At 40.6% G+C, this 21,472-nt stretch overlaps 1 protein-coding gene across 2 annotated transcripts; it reads left to right on the top strand.

Annotated features, from left to right (window-relative positions):
- Positions 1-375: 375 nt before the first annotated feature.
- HTATSF1 (HIV-1 Tat specific factor 1) lies at positions 376-20,652 on the top strand. 2 transcript variants are annotated; one of them, XM_027846405.1, is made up of 10 exons: positions 376-546; positions 821-1,003; positions 4,126-4,315; positions 4,887-4,934; positions 6,024-6,178; positions 7,907-8,070; positions 9,113-9,212; positions 17,004-17,093; positions 18,768-18,905; positions 20,049-20,652. In XM_027846405.1, exons 1-10 carry the CDS (start codon positions 535-537, stop codon positions 20,322-20,324), a joined length of 1,356 nt encoding a protein of 451 aa, XP_027702206.1. In that variant the 5' UTR covers positions 376-534; the 3' UTR covers positions 20,325-20,652. The 2 variants fall into 2 exon arrangements, with proteins under 2 accessions (XP_027702206.1, XP_027702207.1); XM_027846406.1 differs by lacking the exon at positions 821-1,003.
- The last annotated feature ends 820 nt before the right edge of the window (positions 20,653-21,472 follow it).

The raw sequence follows: 21,472 nt of genomic DNA, 5'->3' as shown, positions 1-21,472 counted from the left end.
GCCAGACAGAACCCCTAGTCTGACAGTCACCCCTCTCTCAGGTAGCCCCCGGCCCCTCTCTTATCACGTGCCCATTAACGCGCGCTCTACCCAGCGCCCACAGCTCCCTCAGCTCTGCCCAGCCGAGACAGCTGCCCCGGAGCGTTCAATGAGGCCCTCCGGCCAAACCCCGGGCACTAAGCACCAGCTCCCTAGCCCCGTGGGAGCCCAAGCCACTCGGAGCCCAAACCAGAAAGCAACACGTCCGAGCGGCCCGCCCTTGCCAGAGGAACCAATGGGGGTTCTCTACGTCACGGGGAGGGCGGGACAACACGAAGGCGTCCTCCAAACGGCTACGCTATTGGTTCCGGCGGCATTCGCTCACGATAGGGGCCGGTGGCACCTTGTTGGAAGTTAGCGCTCGGGACGTCCGGACAGTAGAGTTGTAGCGACGGCCAGCACCCCCCACTCTCCTCCCCGCTGCAGTGCTCCTGCGCCCTCCTAACGCCGTTTCCCCAGGTGTGAAGTCTTCCCTGGGACCAGGCATCTGGATCCATGCCCGCCCAGGTAGGCCAGCCAACGCGGGGACAGGAGCGAGTCTCCTGCCAGGCTGGGGATGGGAATAGAGGTAGGGAGTGCGTGGCCGGGAAAGCGGGACTTCCCGAGAGTTCCAGTCCGGAGCCGGGAGGGGGCCGGGCTAGAGGTGCCTCAGTCCGCTGCGGGAGGCAGGTGGCGGGGGCGGGATGAAGGGAGCAGCGGGGGTCCCACCTCCTCCCCCTCCCAACCTACCTACTTTCCAACTTTATCTCGGTCTTTCTTTCCCGGCCACTCCTCCTGGGAGCGGGGAGACATGAGTAGCAGCCGGCACGACGACAATGATCAGTTCAACGAACAGCTGCGGCTCCAGCAACTTTACGAGGAGCGCACCGGGATGCCCGAGGGCAATGACCCCTACACTTATGTGGACCAAGCCGATGGCACTGCTTACGAGTGGGACCTGGACAAGAAGGCTTGGTTTCCCAAAGTATGCGTGGCTGGAGGGCTCCTGGGCTGGAGATTAGGGAGTGGGGATGGGGGGCTGGCCGTGGGACCCCATGTAAGGCAGCAGCTGCTGCTGTTTGACTTGATCTTCTGCGGCTCTTTAGCGAATCCATTTCCAAAGTTGCTGGTCACCTTTTAACTTTCCAGGCTTAGTTTCGATTTGCTCTGTTGCCAGTTCATTCATTCGTTCATTTGTTTCATTGTATTTCTTCCTGGGCTTATGACTTATTCCCCCAAAAAAGGCAGTGTCGAGAAACAAGCAGATAGTGGCTGAGCCCAGGGAGGACGTTCCTTGGCAGCTTAGAGTATCAAGTTTTTAACTTAGGCTTTGCACAAGATGCAAAGTTTTCAGTTGGTTAGATGAAACAGCGGCCTTGGATTAGGCTAAAACTTATAATGGCCATAATAATAGTTGACTTGGTGGGCAGCTTTGCTTACAACTTAAGAACCATCCTCGGATTGGACTTTTCGAATGGGCCACTGTTTGCTTTCTGCTTTAATTTTGTCCCTGGGCATGAATAGTTGAGCCATATAACTTCTGAGAGTATGTCTAGAGACTTAGATGGTGAGTTTTTCCAATTATATGTATGGATCTTTTCCAAGCAATATTGGATTTGAGTACCTTGAATTTCTTGGCTGTTCTGCCAAAAATGAAAGAAGTTCATTTCTTCTTCATTTTGGGCTGTTATTCCAACTTGAAAAAGAGGAAATCAAAAACAGTGTATTCATATAAGTCAGTCAATACACATTTATTAAGCACCTATGTGGCAGGCACCCTAAGCACTGGGATACAGAAATCTGCAAAAGACCAGGCCCCTTAAGGGGCTCACAGTCTAATGGGAGAGACAACAAGCAAAGAAGAATGAACAAACATGCAGATAAATAGGAAATAATTAAGAGAGGGAAGGCACTAGAATTAAGAAGTGTCAAAAATTAAATATTTAAAGTGTGAGTCCTTCGAAGGGGGTGGGGGCAGGGTGAGAATCTGAAACTGAAAATAAAAGAAAATTGAATGGGAAAAAAAATTTTAATAACTACGGAATGGATCAAATATTTGGAAGACACAGGAATTATATTCACACACTTGTAAAACATTTTTACAGAAATAGACAGACTTTAACTGGAGAGATTAAATTGTTCATGATTAGACCATGCAACATATGACAATACTACCTAAATTAATTTACTTATGTGGTGCCATAACAATTAAACTACCAGTGGGTTACTTTATAAAACTGGGGAAGAAATTCATCTAGAGGAGCAAAAGATCAAGAATCTCAAAGGAAATAATGAAGAGGGGAAAAAAGTGGGAAGGAAGAGGACCTAGCAACACTAGGCCTCAAACTATAGAGCAGTAATTCTCAAAACAACTTGGTACTAGCTAAAACAAGGAAAAGGTGATAAGTGGAACAGATTGGGGACGTGAGACCTAGAAACAAAAAAGACAAGAGCATCTATGAAAAATTTAAAGAAAATAAACAGAAAAGATCAAAAGGAGGTTCCGAGGCAACAGACAGTCAAAGTTGTTTGGAATAACCATGCTGAACTGAATGTATACTTAATGAAAAGCAAGCTGTACGGAATGAGATTCACAATTTCGTGTACTATACTTTGTAAAGTATGCATGTAAAATATTTGTAAATTTTTTTAAAAAAAAACACCATTTTTGAAAATGAAAATATTCATGTTTATTGATTTTCTCAAGTTCAGAATTAAAAAATTAAAATTATTCAAAAAAGAAATAAAATTAAAATATGAGTCCTGTATAGGTGGAAAAAAGGGTCCCAAGAACATACTACCTGGCTTGTGAACCTCCAATGACAAGAACTCCATTTTAGATATTTTAAGTTTTAATTATGTATATACAGGTTGTCTCCAAAGTCTTAGTGAAGTGTTATGCTATTAAAGTTTATTAAAAACTTCTCTTCCTCCTCCTCCCTCCTCCTTCTCTTCCTCTTCTCCTTCTCCTTCTCTTCTTTCTCCTCCTCCTTTTATTAAAGCTTATTAATAACTATTAAAGACTTTTGGAAAGCCAAAAACTTTATTAAGACTCTGGAACACCCTGTATATATTTAAATTTCTTTGAACCTCAGTAACCTGTTCTGTTTGTATTCAATTTCTATCTTTATAATGCTGGTTCAAGTTCACATTTTTTTCAACCATCTTTTTTGAGTATGTTGAGTACTTTTTGAGTAACTTTGAGTACCTTTCACAGTAGTCGGAACTTTGATTGACTTATTCATCATATAAAAAAAGGCATAATAAGTCTGCCTCTCCATAAACTTTTAGCTTCTAATTTTTTTCTTTATTCCTAAGATTGATTGGAATAAAGAATTGATTGGTTTGAAGATAGCACTACAGTTTTTCCTTTGTGCAGTGATACTTTACCTGCAAGATACCTGTAGATAGCTACAACCTGGTAGTGTTGTCCTCATTTTAGTTTGAAACACATCGATAAAGTGACATTTTTAATGATAATGAGGCAAAACTAAAATTTAGTCTAAATCAGTGTCCTGTACACTCAACCAGAGTACCATTCTAAGTCTCTGTGTGTACTTAAAATTATTAAATTGTAAATATGTATACTAAATATATATTATGCATACCATATATGTATATAACCATGTATATACACACATGTACATGTGCATATACATACATGTGTGTCTCTGTGTATCTGATCAGTGTTATAACTAAAAGTTGGTGAGCTGCCACTTTTAACGTCCCCCTAATCACATTTGTTTCATCTGTTGCTCTTATAATATACAAGGTTTCTGATGAAAAAAAGAGTTGAATAAAATGTATTCCTCTCCACTTACAAAAACGGATATGAAATAATGCATGAAACAAAGTGGAAAAGGTGCCAAGAGAATTCAGAAGTGCCTTGATGCTTAGTGGCTCAAAATTTGTTCTGGCATCCTGATTGCCCACAGATCATCTGTTATTAACACATGCTTTCCATATGTTCAAGTGGTCTGGCATTTGTACACTTCACTGCCATAACCATTGTTAGTAGAAGCCTGTCTACATTACCATAATTTGTTATACTGTGACTGAGGTAATAACAAAGTTAGGATGTGTTTACATATTTGAATTTCCTTTTAGATAACTGAAGATTTCATTGCTACATATCAAGCTAATTATGGGTTCCCTACGGATAGTCCCTCTTCTTCTCATACAGAAAAAGAGAATAAGGCTGATGTCAATGTAAAAGCTGAAGAGAAACTTACTGATAAAAAAGCCACACAAAATATTGAAAAAAAGCAGAAAGGAGAAAAAAGAAAGCCTGAACCAGGTAGGTGGCTGTCTATCTTACAAAATGTGATAGCTCAAAAAAAAAAAAAAAAACCTTTGACCCTAAATCTTTAGAACATAGCAATAGCTTTTAGGGAAATAACAGTAGGAAGTCTTTTTTAAATAGTTTTTAGAATTTTTTAGAATCAAGATAAGCCAACCTCCCTTTTCAAATTAGTGCCTTGAAAATAAATAAATTGCACAGCTCAGAAGCACTTTGAAAAGGAAGGTAGGGATTTGAATTGTTTTGTATGGTGATCTAAGTTCCCAGATAAATGAAGGCTGGGGGAAACAGCCCAGGGCAGCAGGGAGAGTGCTGGTTTTGAGCCCCAGGTTCTGGGTTTGCAGCTCTGCCCTTTTGCCCCCACTGTGTGTATCTCCTCCCCGACCCTCCCCCCCCAAGTCACCTCACCACTCTGGGTGAGTTTCCTCATCTGTAAAATAAAGGGGACAAGTGGGATCAGTGACCTAGAACCTTCTGGCTCTAAATCTGGGATGTTGGAAGCTTAGAGGAACCACCACCCTAATAAATTTCTGTGCTCTGGGCCTCATAAATTTCATTTTATTTTCAGGATGGTTTCAAGTTGAAGAGGACAGAAATACAAATGTTTATGTTACTGGTAAGTACTTCTAAAAAGGGCATCTTCCATATTATATTATGATAGAAAGTCTTTGGTTTTTAACATAATTTTGGTTTTCTTCAAGTGTATATTTTATGTTAAAGTTTGGCATGCTTGTATTTGGAAACCCATCCAACAGTGAGAAATGTATATTTACTGTTAAATTTGATAATAGGAAAAATCAAATGTAAAATTCACAGTGGGCAGCTTTTCTGCCATCCCATTTGAGATCTCAAGTAAAGTTAATTCCACAAACTCAGTGGTACTACATATATGAAGAGCTAGTTCAAGGTCGAGGAGAGTGGTGGACTTCCTGGCTTTGGGTTCTACCTTGGACATTGACTGTGTGCACAGACTAGTTATTTGCTTCCTTTGGGCCTTGGTTTCTTCATCTATAAAATTGGAGGGGGTATTGCTTTAGATCATCTCTAAGGTCCCTTCCAGCTCTAAATCCTATGATATAGGATAAATAATTGAAATCCACACACACACACACACATATATATATATATATATATATATATACATGTGTTTGAGTAAATAACATAGGCCTTCCTAAGAAAATCCTATGTGATCGAGATTCATCATACAATTAGACATTCTAAATTTTGAGCAGCTACATTCTAGATATAGTGGTTTAATTTTGTTACATACGTTTACAGTTTCCCTCAATGTAGTTACTGTGAAAATCACAGCTTCTGTACCTTCTGAGTCATTAGCTTTTTACTTTCCTTAACTGTGGAAGTGGTTTTAAAAAACAGTAAATGGAAGTATGTGTTATTATGTAAGGGTATGTAAGGGATACAAATACCCACAAACACTGAATTTTGTTTTAACTATTTTTGCTAATTTAATGGATAAGGGTGGTACTTTAAATTTGGTTTTAATTTTTTTGTTGTGTAGAATTTTTAAATTTTAATGTAGTCAAATGAATGTGTCTCATGAATATTCTTGAAGATTCAGATGGCACAGTATCAGTTCATGGGCATTTCTGATTGGTAGAATGCCTGGGTGAACCAGCTTTTATGAGAACTACAGCTATACTCTACTTTCTGAAAAAACACAGCAGTGTTTTTGTTAACTTTTCAGGCTTACCTCCAGACATTACAAAGGATGAATTTGTACAGCTTATGTCCAAATGTGGCATTATCATGAAAGATCCCCAAACAGAAGAATATAAAATCAAGCTTTATAAAGATAAACAAGGAAATCTCAAAGGAGATGGGCTTTGCTGTTATTTGAAGGTCAGTTACATAAATAAGATGGAGATGTGAGAATCTTAACTTGTGACTTGAGACTAAGCTTTGATGGATGCTGTTGACCACCTCGAAATATCATGATTGAGGTGTGAGGGAAACTGAAATTTCAGCTTGCATGTGTGGACCACATTTAGTAAAGTTTATTTGTGGCCTTGCCAATAAATATATCTTGTCTAGCTAGACAAGTTTGTACCTTTCACGTTTACTGCTTTGAATTTTTTTTATCAAACTGAAGAAGGGAGTGTGCGATTAATAAAAATTGGGAGTTGATTAATAACAGCATGGACCTCCCAGGGGAAACCATGGCAGAATCAGCAAACGTTTATGGAACACCTGCCATGTAAGCAACATTGACTTAGGCCAGGGGTGGGGAACCTGAGGCCTTGAGGCCACCTGTGGCCTTCTAGGTCCTTGGGTGCAGCCTTTTGACTGAGTCTAAGTTTTACAGAACAAGTCCTTTTAAGGGGATTTGTTCTGTGAAGTTTGGATTCAGTCAGAGGGCCAAGCTTGAGGACCTAGAGGGCTACAGGTGGCCTCGAGGCCACAGGTTCCCCACCCCTGGGTTAGGACCTCCTGGAGAAGATGGGAGAAATAGAAGACAAAAATCCTAGTTCTTGAGGAACTTAGCAGTCCAACGGTAGTGGTAATAGAATGAGATGCAGCAACTTGAAAGTAGCTGCAGACTGACATCGAGAAGAACAAACTAATGCCCCTCCCCCCAGATTAAACATAGGTGTACTGTGTGCATGTAGAGTGGGGTAAGGAGCATCCGAGCGAGGCTGGGGTGGAACAGTCAGGGAAGAAATGCTGTGTATTGTGGGGGCTTTTGAGCTGGGTCTTGAATGTGATGGATTTGGAAATTACCATGAAAATATCATGCATCAAATACAAGGAAGTTTGTAGGCATTTTACAAGTTGAGTTTAGGATTATTCAATTATTTTACCAGTGTGTGCATAAATGCTTGTTGAGATTAGTTTGGACCAGATGGTATTTTTGAAGGAGAAATGGGGCTCCTAAGAAACTTGATTTGGAGATAATGGAGGACTTCAAAAATTGCTCCACTGGCAGCTTGAGAGGTGGAGAGACATCAGTAAGTAGAGCCTAGACAGGAGGGATTTGAGTATCAGAGTATCATCTTTCAGGCCGAGCGTTACTGAGTCCTTCTTGTTATTTCATTCCTTGTCTCTGCCGGGTCTGCTTTCAAAGCTTCAAGCACTACTTTAACAGCACTCCCTATTCGTGTAAGAACCAACATCATAAAACTTATTTCACATAAAAACACCTTGCAATTTTCAGCTGATCATAGTGCCTAGTTAGACAGAAATTGGAAGACAAGATATTACCAATCCCATGAATCATCTGGGCCTTTAGCTGTAAGGATCATAAAATTTTAAAGCAATAAGGGATATTAGAGGTAATCTTGTCCAAAAAACCACCCTCATTTTACAGATGAGAAAATGGAGGCCATGACAAGGAAAGTTAAGGCCATACACTAACTAGTTAGTGTCAGAGCCAGGACTAGAAACCAAGTTTCTTGACACACAACTCAGTGTTTTTTCCACTACACCAAATTAGTTGCTTATCTTACATTATTACATTATGTTACATTATTGGTGTATGTTTCTGGGATGTGCGTCTCTCCTGGAAATAATTTTTATGATTTCTCTTGTTTCAGAATAGAATGTAACAGATTTTATTTTGCCTTCAAATAGAAAGAATCTGTCGATCTAGCATTAAAGCTTCTAGATGATGATGAAATCAGAGGCTACAGACTGCATGTCGAAAAGGCAAAGTTTCAGCTCAAGGGTGAATATGATGCCAGTAAAAAGAAGAAGAAATGCAAAGACTACAAGAAAAAACTGTCTCTGCAACAAAAGTTGGTGTTGACTTTTTCCTGTAGGCATTGTTGTTTGGGGGCAGTGTTTCACATTAAGAATCGTGGCTAAAACATGCTAACAACTTTTGGCAATAAGAATTACATTGCTTTATTCCTCCAAACATATGCGTGTGATTTCATATAAATGCCATCTGTACAGTGGCATTCTTTCCTAGAGAACTAGAGATGACCAAGAATCTTACAGGGGGTGGTTGACAACAGGGAGATTAAAAAACAAAACAAAACAAAACAACAGGGAGATTTGAGGTTGGTTTTTTCCCCTCCAGTGCTAGAAATGCATACTATTTATTTGCAATATCAATAAGATTTTTTTTAAAGTACTGTGCATAACATTGGTTCTTTTATATTCTTTAACCTAAGAAATTCTTTATTAATTAGATGCTTATTAAAACTCAACTACCAAAACTTGAATAGATAATCATCAGGAAACTGAAACTGTAAAAATCTAGTTCTTTTTAGAAAGTAGCCAAAGTAATACATTTGTGTTGATTTTGGAGGAAATCTAAAATTGTAGTAGAATTGGTGGATTTGCCCTTAAAGTCAAGAAAGTCAAGGATGAGCAGCCCCCCCCATTTCTTAGTGTCTCACGTGAGTGAAGTGTGTGAATGCAGCACAAAGAGCTTATTTTTTATGTGTGTCCATAAAGCCAGAAGAGACTTCAAAGACAATTACTGTAAGTAAGTAAGTTCTCTTTCACAAATGACATTGGCGTTTTGAAATAAATACCAACTTTATAAGCCAGGAGTGGTTCTGCAAGGAAAAAAAAAAAAGGTAGCCCTGGGCTACACTCAGGATCTGGGTTTCTGGGACCTTCAGCACATTTGTTTTTATTTTCCAATAGTCTCTGATGAATGGTAACCAAAGAAAATAGGGATTTGTATTTGCATTAAAGGCAAAGAATCATTTGTCACTATTGATCGCCCAGTGAGGGAGAATATTAACAAATGAGATTTTTCTCCAATAAACATTTGCAAAAATGCAAAGAAGGCCGAGCTATCTTATCGTTGTTCATTTCTATTAGACAGCTGGATTGGCGGCCTGAGAAGAAAACCGGCACAGCTCGAATGAGACATGAGCGGGTTGTCATTATCAGGAACATGTTCCATCCTAAGGATTTTGAGGTGAAGCGTTTAAATCCTTCCTAGCGGATACTTTGCTATCATGATGGTGATTGCTCTCTTTGTATTGTTCTTTAAGGTTTACAGAGCTCTCAGTGTGCATGTGCTTTCTTGAATAATGCTCAGCAGCCTGGGACGTGGGCCACAGATAGCATCATGCTTTCTTGGAGGGTTCCAAAGTCAACATCACTCCAACTGACCAATTCCACATGTATAAGTAGTAGAGGCAGACAAATTAAAATGGCAGAAACATGAAATTAATCCAGGTTTCCTTTTGCTTAGGCTGAACTTAAAGCCTCAAATAACTAATTGGGGAAAGCAATGAAAAACAGTCATTAAAAGATTTACAGATAGAGGGCGATAAATGACTTTGGGTTTGGACAGAGGTCGATTTGTAAAGTATTAGGACCCATTACTTAGTGAGGTACTATTTTCAGAGAATCCCAAAATTCACAGCCATTAAGGGGACTTTGGGGTAGTTAATGCCCAGGTAGATAGATGTCCTAGGATCATAGCATGTAAAACTATAGAAGGGACTTTCACAGTCATCCCATCTAACTCCCTAGCCCAGATTGGTAAAGTGACTTGCCCAAAGTCACTAGCTAGAAAATAGTAGAACCAGGATTTGAACTCAAATCTTCAGACTCCAAACCTGTTGGATTTTTTTCCACCACAATACATTGATCCAGAGAAAGCAGAGAAACCAGGAGAGACGTAATAGATATTAATTCACGCTTCATTGCTTCAATTTAACTTGGTCTAGAACCCAGGTCTCTTAAGCCAAGGAGTCTCCACTGTTTCTTCTCTCTGGGGTGCAGAGGTGATGTCTGCTCTTTCTGATTGTGTTGCCCATGGCAGGGAGGAGTAAGTACCAAAGTCCCTTCATTCATCTCTAGCACCTTTCTCAGCTTTGTGATCTTGGGCAAATCACTTCACCTTCTTGGGCCATACTTTCTTCTTGTGTAGAATGAAGAGGCTGGACTCAATGACCTCAAGGTCCCTTCTAGCTCCTGATCTTGGCTCCTTTGACCTGTGACCTTCTAGGTACTTTCTTTCTGCTATGATCATGTCAGAGTTCAAAGAATAGCCAAGCGCCTTCTGACTTAGAGGCTGCTGTACCCTTGTTCATTTGCCTCCCTGCACTTCATCATGCCAGCATACAGGTTGGTCTGCACATTTGAAAAATAACTTAAAAGGCTTAGAACACATTTTGAGGTTGTGTCCTTCTGTTGCAAGTGCTCAACATAGGAGCCTGTTTTTCCTTGAATCACTTTTGGTGGGGAAAGGTTGAGTTTCCTAAAGGATAGAGATTATTAGCACTAGGCATTCTCAGTTAAAGCTGATCTCAATCACCAGACAAGGTGGGGGTTTCCAAAAGTAACAAGTAGCTCCCCTCCCCTTTGGGGTACATTTATATACCAGACAGCTGAAGGGTGTTGGAAGTAATGAGCTTAAAAATACCTTTTAACATCGGGGCAAATGACAAATGTTCATTTTTCTTTGACATGAGAGGGCCTTCTATATATACTTTCTAGCCTTATTCAAAATAAATCAGCTGACAAAGAGCTCTAAGAAAAGATTGAAAACAGAGGTCCAACAGTGGGTGTATTTCAACCTCACTATTAAGTGCATCCAACTCAGGGGTAGGGAACCTGTGGCCTCGAGGCCACATGTGGCCCTCTAGGTCCTCAAGTGTGGCCCTTTGACTGAAGTCAAACTTCACAGAGACGTAACTCTGTATACTCATGATGAATTAATATCACTTTAGATATTAGTGACCACTCGGTAAAAAGAGATGATCTTGCCCACTGGCCCTTGGAGTCATCTGGTAAGAACAGTTTATTAGGGCCTTGATCTTGTTTTAAAGAATTTGAGCTTAACTCTATGTCCTATAATTAAGCAATTAGCTACTAATCATTGAGTGCCTATAATAACAATAATTTATTTTAGCAGCTTTAGAGTTTACAAAACTTTTTATATGCCTCATCTCATTTAAGCCTTACAACAACTCTTTGAAATTGGTACTGTAAGTATTATTATCCCTGTTTTCCAGATGAAGAAACTGAGGCAGACGGAGGTTTGGTGATTTGCCCAGGGTCACACAGCTAGTGATTGGATTCTGTGAAGTTTGGATTCAGTCAAAGGGCCACACTTGAGGACCTAGAGGGCCACATGTGGCCTTGAGGTCGCAGATTCCCCACCCCTGAACTAGACCTCTTTTAAGGGGTAGCAGCTTCCCTTTCCGACAGGAAAAAAGAAATACCACCGGCTCCCAGGGGGAAAAAAAACATAACCTGGAAAACAAATAATAAATGACTAGAGATGGCTTTTGGAAATTTTAATGGCTATGAAGCTTTTTACTGCCGGACTTTGGAGCAATCCCCGTATCTTCACTCAAGATCCTATTTTAATCTCAAGTCTCTTTAATATAAGGACTCTTTCTTCTCAGAGGTTTGTTGTGTTTTTTAAGCAGCATTTTCATATTTTATTTTGTATAGAGAGAGGAATTTACCAAATACCTATTTTCAGATGAAGGAGATTTGTTCCTATCATTTCTTCTTAATCTTCCTGTTACTGATAAAGCAGGCTGACATCACTCAGCTAAAACTCTTTCCAGGCCAACTTGATTTCCTTTTGGCCAGTTACTAAGCTGAGGGGTCAGAAGAATGCTGTAGCTGTAGATCTCCATAGGTTAGCAAAGCACTTGACACAGTATCTTGCGCTATTCTTGAGAAAATGACGGAGAAGTGGGCTAGATCTAGTACAACCGGATGGATTCACAACTGGCTCAGTAGCCAGACCCCATAGTCAGTGCTGGGTTAATGTCCTCCTAGGAGAGTGTCCCAAAGGTCTGAAGTCAGAGGACCTGGGTTCAAATCCTGCCTTCAGCATTTACTAGTTATGTGGCCTTGAGCAAATCGCTTCCTCTTTCTGGGGCTGTTTCTTCCTCTGTAGAATGAGGGAGTTGAACTTGAAGGCCTGTGAGGCCACTTTCAGTTCTAGATGTAGGCTCTTAGGATTCTGTGGAAGAGGCATGACTAGACAGTAGTTTGTCTGAAAAGGATCTAAGGGTCTAAGTGCACTGCAAGTCCAGTATGAGTCAACAGAGTGATTATGGCAACCCGGAAAGCTAATGCAGCCACGGGCTGCATGAACAGAGACAGACCTCATCACTTCCAAGAATAAGGAGGTAAGGGTTCCTCTGTTTTCTGTCCTAATCAGACCACATCTGGAGTATTGGATTCATTCATGGGTACCACATTTCAGGAATATCAGTAAGCTGAAATAACATTCAGAGGAGGGTAACCAGAATGATGAAGAGCCTTGAGGTTCATGCCATTCAGGAGCAGGTGAAGGAAATGAGGTTCTTTCAAGGAAAAGCAACATGCAGTCAAAGTGGCTAGAGCACCGGCCTTGGGATTTGAACCCCACTGCAAACACTCGTTAGTGATATGACTTAAGTTATTTAAACCTCTCTGGGCCTCAGTTTCCTCATCTGTAAAATGGACGTACACTCGATAACCTCTAAGGTCCCTTTCAATTCTAAATCTGTGAAGCCATGATCCTCTTTCACCTAGAGAGAAAACACACAAGAGCTGCCTTCAAGTATGTGAAGGAAGAGCTCTCACATAGAAGAGGGGGTTATACTTGTTTGGGTGCCATGGGCAAAAAGGTCATTGGAGGCTGGATTTCTGGAAGAAGTTCCTGTCAGTGAGCACTGTCCCAGAGTGGGTGAGACCCCTTCAGGAAGGGAGCTTGCATCCCCTTCTTGGAGGTTTGTAAGCAGAAGCTGGAGGATCACTGATCTGGTCTCTACCTTTCAGACCTAGGTGATGCTAGCTAGCTGGACTGAGGTCCCTTCCAGTGGGGAAATTCTGAGACTCATATTTGTTAAAATCCAAAGTGTCGGATTTCAAATTTTCTAAAAAATATTTTTGAGAAAATTTGGGAAGTTGAATAGAGGAATCAGGAATAGCATAGTTTTTTCAAAGTACAAGGATATTACTGATATTCAGAATTAATAGATTGAAGAGGGGCTAGGGTGTCTTTTGTGGCTAAGTATATGTAAATGCCACCCCTTCCCAAGTAATGGAGCTCTTAGCATTCGGCAAACTGACAGGCCTATTGGTGATTTCTGCAAAGCTATCACTTCATTCCAGTGGGCAGGGATTTACATTTCTGCTCTTAGATTTTGTTTTCAGTACAGCTTAGTAGTGTGTTTATTTTGCTTTTAGGAGAGTGAGGCCTTCAGGAGGGAAAGGCCACTTTGTGCAGCTTGGCCATTTATCGTACGAGTAAACCTGAAAATTTTTAAGAGGGATAAAATGAACTTAAATCTCTCCTGGAGAGTGGAAGCCCATTTAAAGACAATATAGCTAGGCCCACAATATTAGAAATTCATAGAGAGAACACATTCATTTCATTAGCTGTTAAAATAGAAATTGATATCATTACCTTTATTCATCAGTTGTGAGCTGAGTCCCATTGCAGAATGATTTGTTGATTAAGGGGGGAAGGGGAGGCGAGGTGCGGGTGTGTTAGGCATGGGAGGGTAGGAAGGGCTTACCTGGTTGGACCAGCTGGTTTCTGAGGTCTCCTTCCAATGCTGAGATTCTGTGAGCCCAGGACAAGAAACTCTAGTCGGAGCTATGTTTATGCTTTCTTAATATGTTTGCAGTTCCTACACAAACAGCTCCAGAACTTTTCATTCTGTTTGTGATGCTTCCAGGATTTGCAGTTCTGTCAGTGAGTGCTCCGTCTGCCTCCTCACATTGAAACCTTGATATATTGTCACTTGTGTTAATAGAACTCCACCCACCCCACCCCACCCCCCCTTTAGGAAAAAAAAACACCAACAAAAAGATGGCAGCCCTTTGCTAGGCTGGTCCTCAAGCAGCACACAAGCCATCAGCCTTGAGTTATTGCTCCTAGATTTTCTCATCAGTCTTTAAGAAACCTCCACACTCCAAGGAGGCCATTTGAGCAGAACTTGCATGGAGGTGTTCTTCTCTTCCCTCCTTCTTTTGGAGGCTCAGAATGTGTTGTCTCCCTCTATGTTGGAATGTGAGCTCCTCAAGAACAGGGGCTGTCTTGCTTTTTTTCTTAGCCCAGTGATTTGCACATGGCAGGCCTTTCAGAAATGCTTTTTCATCAGTTCATTCATTCATTTGTAATTTGTAACAGCTAGATCCTATTCTTTTCAATGTGATAGAGTTCTTTTTTCCCCCCACTTAATAGTATTTTATTTTTTCCAATACATGTAAAGAGAGTTTTCGACATTCACTTTTATAAAATTTTGAGTTCCAAATTTTCTTCTTTCCTCCCCAAGATAGCATGCAATCTGATATAGATTATACATGTACAATCATATTAAACCTATTTCCACAGTAGTCATGTTGTGAAAGAAGAATCAGAATAAAAAGGGAAAACCACGAGAAAGAAAAAACAAAAAAAGAAGTTAAAATAGTATGCTTTCATCTGCATTCAGACTCCATAGTTCTTTCTCTGGATGTGGATAGCATTTTCCATCATGAGTCTTTTGGAGTTGTCTTAGATCTTTGCATTGCTGAGAAGACCTAAGTCTATCAAAGTCGGTCATCGCACATTACTATGTACAATGTTCTCCTGGTTCTGCTCACTTCACTCAGCATCAGTTCATACAAGTCTTTCCAGGCTTTTCTGAAATCTGCCTGTTCATCATTTTCTTCTAGCACACTACATTCATAGACCACAACTTGTTCAGCCATTCCCCAATTGATGGGCATCTCCTCAATTTCCAATTCTTGGCCACCACAAAAAGAACTGCTATAACTATTTTTGTATACAAGTCCTCTTCCCATTTGTATGATCTCTTTGGGATACAGACCTGGTAGTGCTGTTGCTGGGTCAAAGGGTATGCAGTTTTATAGCCCTTTGGGCATAGTTCCAAGTTCCTCTCCAGAACAGTTGGGTCAGTTCACATCTGGAGGAGTAATAAAATGAAACCTGGTGGTGTGATAGGCAATTTAAGAATTGTATCCCCTTTATTTACTGAATGGTCTATCAGGCTTTTGGTCATTTTGGTAAAAAAGAATCATCAATAACATCCTACATGTGTAGAAGAAAAATAAGCCTATAGAGTAGTGGTGTGAGGCTGCAGGCAATGCTGCCGGTGTTGCTGATGCTAAGCACTGATACAGTCTTGTAGTAGGTGCCCAAAGCTGTGGTCACTCCATAACTAGGGTGTGACCTGAAGCCATGCCAGATAAGTTCAAGGAAATGGCCATCTTCTGCTTGCAGGAGGGAAGACTTGAGGATGGCAGGGAAGGGAACTGAAGATACACAAGTTAAATGGATTTTTCTCTTCATATCTAGAATGGTAGAAAGTACATACAATGGGAGTATTTTGAGGCCTTGCCACTAACTAGCTGCATTATGAGCAAGTAATTTCTCGCTGGACCTCAGTTTCCTCATCTGTCAAATGAGAGACTTGAAGAAGCTAGCTTTAGATATTCTTACTTCAGTCCTTCCAACTCTGTGCTTGGATGTTCTTCTCAGGTGGTAAAAACACATGGAGATCATATGAGTGTTGTTTTCATAGTTAGGGTATTTGTTTCACCAACGCAAAACTATAACCTCTCTCCAGTCCTTCTCATTCTCTGTTCATGTTTGAATGAACAAACTCACCTCAACAGCTCTCCATAGCCCACTGGAGGACTTATTCTTTTCATATCTTGAGAGGCGCTGGTGTAGAGCACAGACCATTGGTTCATTCTTCCACACAACCAACTCTCCCTCTTTTCTTGCCATAGATTGCCTCCTATTCTACTTCTCACACCAGAGTCACTGTTGGGAATGTGCCAGCCTACTTATGTCCACTATATGGCCATCATTACTCTTTGAATTCTTTGTCATCCTCATCCATCTAGGACCTTGGAGTTCTAGGAATCTCAGCCAAATAGCAGCATCACAAGGAATATTCACATTAAGCAGAAGGGCTTTTGCAGAAATGCTGTGTGGTTTCTTGGTCATTTCCTTCTCAGTTCTGGGCCCAGATCATTATATGTGTCTAGCACTTGTAGGGATATGCTTAGCGACAGGCTGATTTTACAGACTGCACATCCAACTGCATTTTAAAAGATGGGCACAGGGGCAGCTAAGTGGTGCAGTGGATACAGCACCGGCCCTGAAGTCAGGAGGACCTGAGTTCAAATTCGGCCTCAGACCAAACACTTGACACTTACTAGCTGTATGACCCTGGGCAAATCACTTAACCCTAATTGCCTTTAAAAAAAAAAAAAAAAAAAGCTGGGCACACTGTTGTTCATCTGCTTGGTTTTTCCAGTGTGAATGGTCTGACCATTCTATTCTCTTAAAATTACTATGGATTTTGCTGATACTTTGTAATGTTTCAGACCTTAGTATAATTAGGAATATTTGGAAAATATTTCTACTGATAGGAAATATTTGATGGTAATGCCAAACACATCTCCTTGTCTAACACCTCTCTTGATGTTAATATCCAGTGGGCCCTTGAATGAGGCTCTCTCTCTAGCTGTTACTCTTGTGTTTCTTTAATTTTGACATGTGAGAGACTCTGAAGAAAATTGTAAAGGCTACATTTTGCTCCATCTGAACATATAATGCTTTCCTAAACCATAAACAGGCTTAATTGTAAATATAAAAACCACTTTCTGGAAGCAGAGTATGCTTGTAGTAGTATTCTAGCTTTGTTTCCTTTTTAAAGAAAGGTAATGGGTTTGAAAGCTTTATATTTGAGACAGAAATGTGTTTAACCATGTGTAATCTTTGTAGGAGGATCCATTAGTGCTAAATGAGATCAGGGAAGACCTCCGAACAGAATGTGAGAAGTTTGGACAAGTAAAGAAGGTCCTTCTCTTTGATGTAAGTGCATGACCCAATTGGACAAAAATTACTCGAAAATAATCAGTCTTCCAGCTAACAGGCCTTAATGTGCACCTGGAGTTTGGAATCCCTTTCTACCTAATAGGCCTGCTTATCTAGTCAAAAAGAGGCTTAGTGGAGAGAAGAGGTCTATCCTTACAGCCAGGAAGGCCTGGGCTCAGCTCCCTTCCCTACCAGCTCCTGGCTGGGGAACCCTAGGAAAGTTGCTTCATTTCTCAGTGCCCCTCAAAGTCTATAAATTTCCCCCAAAGTCCCAGCTTGTATTGACAGAGGGAGTCTCCTCATCTGGGAGCTCCCTAATCCAGGAAAAGCACAGGTCTGGCCTCCTTCCCCCATTTAGTCATAAGTATGTATCGTATAGGGCAGCTAGGTGGTGCTGCACTGGCTAGAATGCTGGGCCTGGAGTCAGGAAGACTTATCTTCCCGAGTTCAAATCCAGCCTCAGACACTTACTAGCTGTGTGACCCTGACAAAGTCACTTTACCCTGTTTGCCTCAGTTCCCTCATCTGTAAAATGAGCTGGAGAAGGAAATGGCAAACCACTCCAGTATCTTTGCTAAGAGTCAGACCCAACTGAAACAACTACTTGACAACAAAAATGTGTCCTATGAGGAACCAGAAGAGGCTTATCAATGTGTACCAGCGCTCCATATAAGGCCATCTGGTGTTTGTCAAAAAATAAGCATTTATTAGCGATAGTTTTATTTGCCTAGATAATTTTCCTTCAACTTAAGGGCTATACCTCTGACCAGGTTCAGGAAAGGACAGGAAAAACTTGGTCTGTGGTAACCCACCTTCCCCACTCCTTTCTTTGCATATTTCCCCTTGACCTTGCATTTTGACAAAGGAAAATGTTTTCCCCTCTGTAGTTCCCACCCACATGCTTTGAAACCCCAACCTTTGTTTTTAATAGCAACTTCTCCTATTGCAGTATGTTTATTTCTTATTAGGGAAGATAGACGGTTAAATCTGAGGAATAATCAGTGACACCTAGTCAGTACTCACCGCTTTGCCAGCTCCCCTCCCTATCTTGGCTTTCTCATGCATGTGACTTCCCATCTACCAAGACACTCCAAAATGACTGTAGCAGCTTCTGTCCTGTTTTGGAAAGAAGCCCCAAACGTGAAATTGAAATGGAATCCCAAATGTACAAACTACTTTTCAATTACAAACCATTCTCCTTTCTCTGCTTCCCATCTTTTGCCAACCCTCACATAAGCCATCTCACTTCAAAGAGCCCTTGCCCTTCCCCCCCCCACACCGAGCATTGAGAAATTGCTAAAGCACCGGAGGGGGGGGAAGGGACCTCTAGGTGATCTAGGGTGCACATGGTGCCTTGTCCCACTGATTGCTGGGCAACTCTTAGTCACTGCCCTTTAGTAAATAAGTTGGAAAATCTCCAAAACAAATTTTTGGGGGAATGGGGGTGGGGCAGACCCAGCATCCAGGATGGACTCCCATAACACTGCTTAAATCCCTATTTTATAGGCCAGATATCAGAGAAGAGAGCCAGGAAGTATGCCAGTAAAGAGACCAGCCACCGTTGGTCCTCAGTGTATAGAAAGTGCTTGAAATCTTTTGTCTCTCCCACCTAGATTAGTTGGGGGAGGGGAGCAGTACATTTTAATTATGCCCCCTTTTTTTCCTTTCCAGAGACACCCAGATGGTGTGGCCTCTGTGTCATATAAGGAGCCAGAGGAAGCCGATCTCTGTATACAAGCCCTCAATGGAAGGTGGTTTGGTGGCCGTCAGTTAAATGTGGAAGTGTGGGATGGTGTGACGGATTATCAGGTGAGACCTATAGCTTTCCAGTCTCCCTTTTCCTTCTGCCTATCTCCTCCCCATGCCCTGTGTTCAGGCAGGATATTAATGATCTTCAAAAATGAAATGATTGTAATTTTGTTTGACATAAGGATACTGACTATAGTAGATCTTCACACTTAGACTTTAGGTTCTATTTCATCAGTTTAATGTGACAGGTCATTTTCATTAATATTTTGTACCTGTGACATTGTGGGATGGATTGTGAGGTATGAGGAGCATGAATCATGGTCTTCTACCATGAAAGACCAAAATGAAGAAGTGGGAACTAAATCTTCAGTCTTGCTTGGAACAGATAGATAGTAGTTAAAAGCAGTAGCAATGTAGAATCAGACAGTTCTCTTTCCATTTGGGGTTATAAGTTGATTGTTTTTTGTGGTTTTTTTTTTTACATCAGTGATCTCAATTTCAGTTGAAGGATAGGGAGTAGGGGCAGCTAGGTGGTGCAGTGGATAGAGCTCTGACCTTGGAGTCAGGAGGACCTGAATTCAAATCTGCCCTCAGACACTTCACACTTACTAGCTGTGTGACCCTGGGCAAGTCACTTAACCCCAATTGCCTCACCAAAAAGCAAAAAAAAAAAAATGAAATATAGGGAGTGCCCAACAGCCATTTAAGGAAACTGATCCTCTGTCAGATTTTAGATACCAAATATCAGGTAAATGAGTTGAGATTAGATTTTTCTCAGTTATGAATTTGATAATATTTTTATCTATTATTAATATTTGTGTACTTCTTCCATAAGTTTATCAGAATACTAAATCCTATATAAATTTCATACATTGTAGAAAAAACTAATAAAGCCAACTCCCCTTTTCAGTCTCCTATACTTTTTCCAGATTTTGTGATATCTCTTCTTATTACATGAGCATATCTCTTTTTGCTACAGCTGACCTCTGTGGTATAATTAAGATAAACTACTCCATGATATTCTGTTGTAATACTAGCTTTGGAGAAGTTAGTTATTTGAGCTATTTCTAATGGTTCTTGTCACTCTCAAGTTACTTTAAGGTAACTGTCTTACCTTGTAGTCAGTTTGGAAGCACCACATGGAAAGTTAACACTTGTTTTGGCTTGAAGTGTCTTTAAATGGCATGTTCTATTTATGTACAGGTGGAGGAGACATCAAGAGAGAGAGAAGAAAGACTGAAAGGCTGGGAGTCTTTTTTAGAGCATCCTAACATCCAGAAAGAAACTCATTCATCAGATCCCCATTCTGCCTCTGGAAGTGTGGCCCTAGCAGCAGGGAAACAGTCCCCAAAGAATAGTACACCAAAAGGGCAAACAGAAGAGGAAGTGAGTGATGGAGAAAGCTTCAATGAAGACGGGATCCAGTCTACAGACAGCAGCCTTGGGGACAGTGAGAATGAAGACACAGGACACCCTTAACCCCTTACACGTGCTCTGTAGGTTGAGGTTTGTTGGATTTCTCTTCCAAATTTCAGGGCACTTACACTAGTAAGTTCCACTAGTAGTGTTCCACGAATATAAGCATATTAATCAAATGTCTTCAACTTAGCAGTTTTGAAATTTTGATTCAAGTCAGTACGTAATAGAGAACTCAAAATATTTGTTAATTGACCATGTCAGGGTGCGAGTGAACTGGACAAAATCTGTTTTTCTGTCAGATCCTTGCATGTATACTGGTGTTTGACATTTATGATCACAGGAAAATTAAAAATTAATTTTGGAATATCGAAATTGGCATATGAATTTAAGGCACAAGTTTTTAAATACATAAAACTATTAAAGTATTTTTTTTCTGAAAAAGTGTGTCTTTTCTGAAGACTTAAGTTCTTTAGAATCTGGGCTTTTCGTATAATTTTCCTTTTTTTTTTCCCCCAAAAAGCAGAACATTAAATTTTATTGAACCTACAGTGTACAGGAAAATATTTGATAATTGTCCTAGTTAGTTTCATGGGGTTTTTTAATTTAATTTTTGCCATTGTTTGCATTAAATTTGATTTTGATTTCTGCAATATACAAAAGATTGCCCACTAAGGGTCATAGCTTCCATTACTAATAGGAAGCGTCCAGTGGGAGATGAACACATCCTTTGGTCTATCCTTCAGGTCGAGTTCTCAGTAACTAACTGTAGTGCCTGGTAAAGTGCTACCAAGTAGTGTCCCAATAAATGTCCACTCGGTCTTTCAGAAGGGATGCTCACGTTTTTATTCTTATAGACTGGCAATATGAAATCGAAGCTGCTACTTTAAATGCTTCCTTCACTCTAATCAGAGTAGCAATAATATTGTCATTATGGGGCTTTTGAGAAAGTGGAAGAGAATCCAGATCTATGAAGCCAGTTTTCATTTTAAGGGAAATATTTTTTGTAATCTCTGGAATTTTAATAAAGCCTTAGTGATTTTGGAAGATGAATCTTTTAAAGACCATCTCATTGGCTCAATTCTGGCTTTAATCATTTGCATTATCACATATATGGAATTCATTGGACTTGTATTTTTAGTTTTGAATCCAGTTTACTGTTTCCTGGTTGACTCGGTTTAGGAAAGAACCTGCTAACAGTGAGGGCTGTC

The sequence above is a fragment of the Vombatus ursinus genome, unplaced genomic scaffold (assembly GCF_900497805.2).
Source record: "Vombatus ursinus unplaced genomic scaffold, bare-nosed wombat genome assembly UNPS02015152.1, whole genome shotgun sequence".
NCBI lineage: Eukaryota > Metazoa > Chordata > Mammalia > Diprotodontia > Vombatidae > Vombatus > Vombatus ursinus.
The sequence above is the reverse complement of the archived record's forward strand: the minus strand, read 5'-3'. Positions and strand labels throughout refer to the sequence as shown.